This window comes from Seriola dumerili, unplaced genomic scaffold (assembly GCF_002260705.1).
Source record: "Seriola dumerili isolate Sdu_G_001 unplaced genomic scaffold, Sdu_1.0 BDQW01000193.1, whole genome shotgun sequence".
In the NCBI taxonomy this organism is placed as follows: domain Eukaryota; kingdom Metazoa; phylum Chordata; class Actinopteri; order Carangiformes; family Carangidae; genus Seriola; species Seriola dumerili.
In genome coordinates, this window is record NW_019174448.1 from 1,567,059 (window position 1) to 1,576,738 (window position 9,680).

Below are 9,680 nucleotides of genomic sequence, written 5' to 3' on the forward strand. Positions count from 1 at the left end.
CTGTCCCTAATCAGAGACTCAGGGAGACTCCACCCCCCTCCCCCCTTCCCCTTCCAGTACATACATGCAAGTGCAGTCGCAAACCAACCCGCCGCTGCATGCGTAGCAACCTGCATCCCCCTCCACACCATCCATACAGCTAGAAGACAAAGACGACCCGAGCATGTCAGCGGAGTTCCAACAAAGTAATATATGTTCCGTAGAAATTTATAGTGAGATATTTATTGATAAAATCTGTGTGAGACGGACACACGAGACTCCTACTGACTCTTTTTCTGTTTTGTTTTCCTTATTTTCGTTTGTGGTGGGGGTGGGTATATATACATATATATCCTGGATAGAAGCAGTAAGTAGCCCAGAGCCTTTATCCCAGAGTTGTTAAGAGATTCAGCGCCGATAGACAGCCAGTCTGTATTGTGATTAAGACAATCAATATTGATTATGATGAATGTGTTTAAATTTAAATGTGTAGGGTACGTTAACTGTGGCAGCCCGGCTCTCAAACGGCCTCCTCTCTGTGAAATCGATCCGTCCGCGGGGCCTCGATGACGGATCTGAAAAGATGCGATGGGCAGTTTTCAGATGAGACCGGTTGGCGTAGGAATCAGTTTTCGCAGAGGTGAAGGTGTTTGAGAGCGCAGGGACTTCAGTGTGAGTCCTTTCCTACTTTATAAGAGAGGGTGGTTTGTCTGTGCGTGTGTGTATGTGTGTGTGTGTTTGTATATGTGTGTTTTTTTATGTGACCAAAATGGCCATCACCAGACTTGGTGGGAACAGAAAACCAAAAGAGGGAAGCTTGATCACCTCCTGACTAGAAAATACTATAAATCTGAGACTTTATTTATTTAGTTAATGTGTGTGTACATTGTCAATGAGGGGGGGCAAGAAATATGATTTTTTTTTTTTTTTTTTTTTTTTTTTTTTGCCTCATTGTGGGATTTTATGTGTAAAATATTATTTTGCATTCAGTGGTTATGTTTGGGGTTTTATTTTTTTTCTAAATCAGATCTTGGGGAAGGGGTCACTCTGTCGTACTGAACAGCAACTTAAACATTTATCGTTCTTTGTATTTCTGTAGCCACACACACACCGCTCAGCCCCGGCATCGAGAAAAGTCTGTCAGTGTCATCGGAAACTACGTTGTATATTTTACAGTTGTCACAAAGCATGTTGTCCAGAGGACTGCACACACTCCAGTTATTTTTTACTGTACATTCTGAGGAGATTTTAAAGGAAAAATTTGTCCCAAAACTCGTAAACTTTGTGTCTGGCAACAGATTTTTCTTTGTCTGATTTCTACAAGAACCACAGTGGTGTTTATTAGATATATTTACTGATATTAAACATGAAAAGTAAATCATACACCAGGTTTTTGTTTTTAAAATCAAAGAACAATGTTTTTTCCTGCATCTATGATTGATTGATTTCTATACTAGCTACTACATATACCAGAATGCAATGCAGCCTCACAAAACTTGTTGTCACTTTTTTCTCTCATCTTTGCTGTCAGTATGTTTTTTGTTTGGCACTTAAAACAAATAAATCACAGGTGAATCCAACAAGCGGGGGGGGGGGGGGGGGGGGGGGGGGTGGAGGGGGGGGGGGGGGGGGGGATTCCTGGAAACGTAACGGACATCAGGAGAAGGAGTAGATGACACACCGAAGGGAAGTGGATGCACCAGAAACAGTTAACTTAAAACAACAAGAACAGATCATCACAAACGGAAGATTTCTGAGTTTGTAACAGTGGATTTTTTTTTTATTATTTTTTTTATTTTTCCTTTAATGTCGCTGCTTTCTGAGATCGACGACATCAGACTCTCAATCAACACTGAGGTGTTTCCTTATCACTGAATTCCACTTCTGTCAATGAACGAACACTGTGAAGTTTTGTGAAAGTAAAACTACTGAAGCGCTGTTTTGCAAATTCATTGGAGTAACTTCTGTTTTTTTTTTTTTTTTTTAAATCTTTGATTCATCTGATTTTGTGGTTTTTTTCTTTCTCGGGAAATGTCACAAGTCTTTTTTTTTTTCTTCTTTTTTTTTTGAGAAAAGACGCAAGAAAAGTTTGGAAATTTCAAGCTAATCTGGTGATGCAACACATGCAAATAGTGATAGTGCTTTCAAAACCCATTGATATAAGTTTCAGCTGAAGGTTTTGCCTGTCAAAATTAACACATAAATAATAGTTGATTGTGTCATTTTTTCTTCCTTTATGTTGTGTTTGAGTGTGAGACAGATTTCTGCCAAAGACACAAGTGGTGATCATCTAAAGAATAAGTTAGACATTTGCTTGACATGTTGTGCTGTGGGCTGATGCATCATGGGTCTGAGCTGTGCCGCTGTTTTGTGTCTTCAACGGTATGCCAATAATTTATCTACAAGTTGCAATTATTTGAGCTGAACTTGATGCTTCGTCAGTTCGTCTTTTACATCCAGTTTATTCAAGTCATGGTCAGTTTGTTTCAGCCTCGAGGCTAAAGGCCGTCAACACAGTGTGCCTCACACTGCCTTAAAAACTCTTCAGTTTGAGTCCAATTGAGTCAATTTACCTGATCCTTTCTTTCACAGTGGTACAATCCTTTCTTTTTAACTGGAATATTTGTTAATTACACTAATTATATTTCAATGGGGACTTTCAAAACACTAAAATCACAGCAGCGTGGATTTACAGTAAAATAACTGGCTGAGTTAAACCTCAGTGGGTGAAGACAAGGACAAAGTTAGCTACTAGCAAAGAGGAAAATCAGCCTGTTTTCATGGTATTAATGATTCTTCTACCATTATATAGCTCACTTTATGATATAACAAAAGCAAACCAAAACCAATGTAATAATTAATATAAAAAAAAGTCAAATTCTTCAAACGCTCACAGTATCGACTGGTGGTTTTTAGCAGCTTATGACTTTCTGGCTGTTAGTCACTGAAACAGACTTTTGGAGCTAAGGATGCTAACTTACCTGCATATATAAATTATTAAAGATGGTTCGAATTTAGCTAACATGGCCCCTGCAACTTTGGGCGTCTTCAATTTTGGTATGTAGCAACATTTTTCTGGGATTGAATGTCCATATTCACATGAACATACGGTTCGTGGAGGTTTGTGATTAAAGAACATTCATGTTGTTAGCCTTCAAAAACTACAGTATCCATGAAACTTTGACAGCATGCTAAAACATTTGTGACCTCATTACTTTGTCTGCTAATCCGTCATTTGGTCACATCCCAACACGAAACTTAGTGGGAAATGTTAAAACTGTTATTCAGCAGCAGGTTTCAGCCTAAAATGTATTTTTGTGATCTCACACTGTCTCTGTTTAATGATTAAACATTTGCCTATAGGACAGAAGCAAAGTTTAAATCCAGCATTCCCAGCTGGCAATGTGAGGTTGTGACTAATTATTGGATTTAAGCATTTGTTTCACCTCGGGGAAAGATTGCATAATTTCGGGAAAACTGCGGACAGCTGTGAGCTCATTAAAATACCTTTGAAGATGCAACCTGCTTAAAGTTTTAACTGTTAACCCTCTCAGGTTTGTCTAAGGATCACTTACACTGACTCATTGAAAGCTGACAAAACAATCATCTATTTATCTTTGTTTTGCTCTCCGGTTTAGTCATAGCAAGTCATCTATCTTAGAATATGGACAGAAAACACCAGCAACGTGTTTAATCTGTTGAGAAAGACTGTCGAAAGCAAAAGAAGTGCACCACCCACTGATGTTTTTACACTTCTTGCGTACAACTTCTGAAAACGTCTCTGATTTGGAGAAAAAGCCTCTGCATATGCCTTCTAACCAAGAACAGCTGTTCCCTATTTTGGGAGTTCAGAAAATTGAACCAGCCTGGACTCATCCGTGATTAAAAATGAAAGCACTTTAGCAAAGGACTGCAGTATTTTTCCAAAGGACACAAATTTGCCAAAGTTGCTGGATGAGTAGCTCTGTCACAATTCTGTTACTGACCCGGATTTCATAATCATTTTGTCACCGTCGTGAGACTGCATTTATTTAATTTCACCATCGTGTCAAGGAACTCGTTGACTCACTAATCTGTTGCCTTCACCTTCATCTTTTAATGACTGTACTGGATTTTTTTTTTTTTTTTTGTGTGTGTTCATTCCTTAAATATTTTACTCACACACACACACACACACACACACACACACACACACATTTCAACTGACTGTTTTTGTTCCTTTTGTTGATTTTTATGGCTGAGATTGTTTTTGTTTATGCTTGTGTACAAGTTGGAGTACCCCACCCCTCCCCCACCTGCTTTAAATTGTACTGAGTTTGGGTTCATTATGCGTGTGTGTGTGTGTGTGTGTGTGTGTGTGTGGGTATGTGTGTGTGGGAATGTGTGAGTATGTGTGTGTGTCAGTACTTGTGAATCAAGTCTGGTTATTTTTTTTTTTTGTACCTCAGAAACACTGTCAATAATTGTGGTAAACAACAATTTTTTTTCTATTTGTCATGAATTTAATTTGGGAACGGAGCGAATGGAGCGACTGGCGTTGGAGGGAAAAAATAAACTGATTGTCCTTCATTCTCTCTGGCATGCTTTAACTTTTAAAAACAACAGAGACACAAGGTGTAAATACTGTTTTATAATTTCTGTCTTAATGAGTTTTGAAGATGAAGAAAGTTATTAATAAACCTGGGATATATTTCTCTATGGACCTTTGTGATTACCTTGATTTTTTTCTGAGGACTTTTTAGACTTATTTATTCCACAATGATAAGACACGGTTACTCTTGTTGCCTAATGGGCCAATACATATACAAAAATACATAAATATACAAATGAGCAAACACGCACTCTCTGGAAAATACTCAGTAGTTACTTATAAGTAGCAAATATTATTTAAACAAATATATAGTCATTGGTTAACTCTGATATTATTGGCTTTGAACAAGTCCGTTTGCTCACCTGGAAGCCAGTAAAATCAGATAACATTATCTGCTTGTAAATCCTACATACAGTAACATGAATGACACACCCACACACAGCGCGGCAGGTTTGTTACGCATAGAGTATACATACATGCGGGCTCCTTGTGTGGAGGAGGAAGTGAAACGCGGCAGGTTAGGGAAGTGGTTTGACTTCTGACCATTTAGAAACCCCAACGCTGCTCCTCCTCCCCTTTTTACATCACTGGGAATTCTGTCTATGTAACTGGTTCTGCGGGGCGGACGTGAGTCATCAACGAGAAGATACCAGGAGACTGGAAGAGATAAAGGAGAAAATCCAGTGTGCCATACACTAATTGCAGGATATGATGAAACCACCCTTAGTGTACACGTGGGCGAGTACAATGTAGAAACAGTTTGACAGTTTGACCAGTTTTATAATGAGGTTTTATAATTTGAACATCAATCGTCATATGATTCTTATTGTATTAAATTATATCCACCACTTCTCCCCGAGACGGCTCAGCAGACGAGTTAGGGCGGTGGACAACCAACGCCCTCCACACTGAGGTCTCAACAGGTTCCCGACACTGTTACTGTTACGCAACTCGAAGTCAGACATTCACATGGTCTGGGCCTGTATTTATCAAACTGATAGTAAAGTCAAATTTTGAATGTAAGTTAAAGATAAAAGTAAAAATCATTTACAGTCGCTCCAGGTAAAATAAAAAACACTGTAAAAAAACAAACAAAAAAACAAACAAAGACTGTTTCAATTAAAGGGGAGAATGTAGAAGTCTCAAAACTGTTTGAAACTAATTTATTGAACAATATATATATTCTAATATATTGTATTTCAATATATTTTTGATTGATTTTAGCACCTGATGTCAAATAAGATGTGTTCTGTCAAAAGATCAGAAACTGAAAAAAAAGATTAAGATTTTTTGACCTTGTAATTATTACCGTCATTATTTGTTTAAATTCTACGATAAAGTATTATTTAAGTGCTTTTACTTTAAAATGTCACCTTCTATTTAATCTGTTACTTGGTGTTTGTTTGTAATCATGTATCCTCATTTCCATTTGTAACTTTGATTATTCACATCAAGTAATATTAACCAAGCTACTGTAGGCCTGCTGACTGCACAACCTGACACGAGAAAGTCAAATTTACTTGGGTGATGGGAGTGAACCTGGCTCAACGAGTGACGTCAGAGGAGAGTTTGTGCTTTTTCCCTTCAGAGACACACCTTAACCACAGGATGTGGCCTCGTACCTATGACCGAATCACAGACGTGCTGATATTCAGCACAAGATCATTCTCTCTCGGGTGATATCGCAGGTAGAGCAGACTGAGGGTCGCCTTGGCTGCGGAGGTGTGAGCGGGTTTATTTGTGCTTCGGAAAATAACATTTTATGTCTCTGATTGATTCCTTTGTTCCCACTGATGGCCGACTTTCACGTTACATCTTTCTCAACTCGCCGAGTTAGAATACTGTTGCAGGATGGCCAACATTATTTTTCTATTTGTATTATGCAGTTACATAATGCTGCTATAAATTCACTTCTGTCTAACATAACTTTAGGTCACAGAGGTAACAATCAGTTTATTCAAAACCTAATTAACCGGCATTGTTTGAAAAACCAAGAAGGTTATTTAAAAACACAGTTGTTCTGACAGTGTTTTCATAGGCCCCACAGCTACCTTAACCACCTGACTGAAAAACATTACTGTCCAGTGAAAATATTTTTAACCTCTTTCCCACATTACACCTTGGTTACTGAATCAAGACAAAGCAAAAGTCAGCAAAAATAATTAATTTCTTTTCTTCAGAAGTGTTTCAGGAATCTGAAAATACTAAAAAAAAAAAAAATTAAACAACCTCCTGGGTTTTTCAAACAATGCCAGAAGATTAACTTTGAGAAAAAATAATGGTTACGTTAATGACCTGAATGTACACTAATACATGAAAGGTACAAACTAGAGTTAATTTGGACTGAGAAATATACGTGAAAAGAAATTCATTACATAATAACGTACCTTTTAGTTTTTAACCATGTAAATTAATCAAAATCATTAGTTACCTAAATACTTACCCAGCATTTAACCATTGTCTTGCTCTGAGCATCTTACTGAGGTTGCGTAATCTATGTGTAGACTATTAATTGGTCACCTCCACCCAGTAAATCACCTATTGCATATGCAGTACAATGACTTCTGAGCAGTGATTCACATGTTTTTGACAGGATGTCAGCAAAGAAACCATCAGCGAGGACTCTGCTTATCATGTCTTTAAGATCTTTGTTGGGGAAATTCAGCACAGGAAGGTTACACCCCTGGCCATGTGTAGGTCATCATCGAGGGAAATGAGGTTCTTGATGACAGTGAATGTGTGGGCTGGATTTCTTCGGCTATCACATTCCTGGACTGTGATATTCTGTTTTATTGTTTTCAGTTTCAGTATTTGAGTAATAGTTTCTTACCCGATTGTCACTGTTATTGATTGCAGTCCGAATACATTAAAAAATGTATTAATTACAATAATAATGATAAGAAGAAGACAAATTAATTATCTTAATTATAACTAAGAAAAGCAATTTTAATATTTGCATTTAAATTTTTTGATAGGATGTTGCACCACTTTTTCTTTTTTTTTATTTTGGCATTTATCATGGTTGCAAACAAAAAACAAGAAAATATATTTTTTTTAAAAATACAAAATACATGAAGTTGTTGTTAATTTAAAGAGATTTAAAGACTTCACAGAAATCTAAATGAACTTAAAAATGTATATAATCATATATGTTCTTGCAGAATAACATACTGAATAAACTGCGAGGTGGACTCTCTCTCTCTCTCTCTCTCTCTCTCTCTCTCTCTCTCTCCTCCATTCGGTCATCACAAGCGTGACATCATTATTCAACCGTAATTAAATGACTGTGGATCCACATTAAAGATGTGTGAAATGATCGCTCTATGTCTAATCAGCGCGTCATCTCAACTTTTCCTTGCTTCCTCCATTTTAACAAAAAAATAAAACATTAATGGGATGTGAAAGTGCTGCTCCAACACTGAAAGAAACAATTTTCTGATGCTGAGGGCAGAGAAAACATTAGTCAGCAGAAATTAAAGAAGAAAGACCAACGACATGTCACACACCCTCCAATAATATCTAATGTGGATAGACATACTAACAAACACAAATACATGCCTACCTTACCAATAGTGGACTATCAGGCTACACCAACTAAGTGGGGACCACTATCTCTTATCATTATGAAAAAACAAAGGAGGAATTATTTTTTTATTCTTATTTTATAATATGTGCAAAATGTGGACCTCCATAGCCTGAAGTGGAACTGTCTGGGAATTAATGCACACAATGATTTTCTTGATGTCATTCAAGAAATTATAATATAAACTTCACATTTAAACATTTGCTTTGACAAATATTCTGAAAATTATCATGCAGAGTTACACTCTGCATACATATGTTTATTAAAAAAATAACAAGAATATTGCTCACAGTGACAATGCTAACATGTTCACCATCAGTGCAGTGTGTTAGAATGCTAACATTTGCAAATAAGCACTAGAACTACAACTACAAAATGTCAAAGATGACAAAATAAAGTCCAAGATTTATTCACATTGTGGTTGTTGATGTAAAAAAAAAAAAGAAAAAAGACAAAAAGATGGAGGTACAGAGAGGCAGGCAGTGAGAGACCAAATATGAACCAATCAGTGCGAACAACAAACCACAAGTGTCTGAGGTTTTACTGAAACAGGAAGTTACAATAAAATGAAAAAAAAGATAAGAAATAATATAATAGAACTAAAAGTTAAGTTAAATTTAAGTTAAAGTTAAATATACAGTACTTAAAAACCTCTTCACCTTGTAGCCTAAGGCATCTGTTTGACTCTTCACAGGCAGAATGAGGTCAGATACACTTTTAAACATAAAATAAATATAGTTTGGTTGTTGTTGGATGATGTAAGTTGAAAACGTTGACTGTTTAGTGTTGTTTTCTTTTTGATTATCATATAAAACACATTCAGTGTTTGAAATGAATCTCACAAACATTATGTTTTCCAGCAAACCCCTCCCCCCTCCAGACAGTGTGAATTCACTACTAGTCAAAGCCCGTTAATTCATCTCCACCACCGTGACGGAGCTTCCACCTGCATCACAGGGAAGTGAAGTAATATCAGACTCAGCCATGGTTACACAACTCTCAACAAGTAATATGTCTACTATGTTAGCTGGAATTTTTTTTTTTTTTAAACCTAAAAAACCACGAAACCACAAAAAGATGTGAAAAGCTTAGGAAATAAGAGAAAAGATCATCAAAAGAATCGTGTACTTTTAACCATATTTTAGCCTCCGGTGACTAATCAAAACATATCTAACACTATTATTATTATTATTAGATTCATTACAGTTTGAACACAGGGTCAGTAGAGGGGTCACCCTGAGACTCCAGAGGCTAATGCAGGATTTTTTTATTCAGGCTTTTAATACAATCCAGCCACAACTTGCTTAAAAAACAAAAACAAAACAAAAAAACACATTCTGACAGAATTTGAGCCAAACTGTCTGTATGTTTCTCCATGTTTTCAGTCCTTTTATCTATCTATCTACTACTACTATTATTGTGAAGAATATCTCATGTTTAGTGTTATATTATTATTTAAAAAAGAAATCATAAAACATTTATAATCAATGCATAAACCTGTGTAGAGTGCATGGCATATCTGATATC

General features: G+C 36.6%; 1 protein-coding gene across 1 annotated transcript in view; it reads left to right on the forward strand.

Annotated features, from left to right (window-relative positions):
- Positions 1-1,541, forward strand: part of LOC111228013 (metal transporter CNNM4-like) — a 46,440-nt gene extending 44,899 nt beyond the window's left edge. The window contains exon 7 of the mRNA XM_022753779.1: positions 1,079-1,541. Within this exon, the coding sequence (XP_022609500.1) occupies positions 1,079-1,231 (153 nt within the window). The 3' untranslated portion in view covers positions 1,232-1,541. The remainder of the gene's footprint in view (positions 1-1,078) is intronic.
- Positions 1,542-9,680: the final 8,139 nt, after the last annotated feature.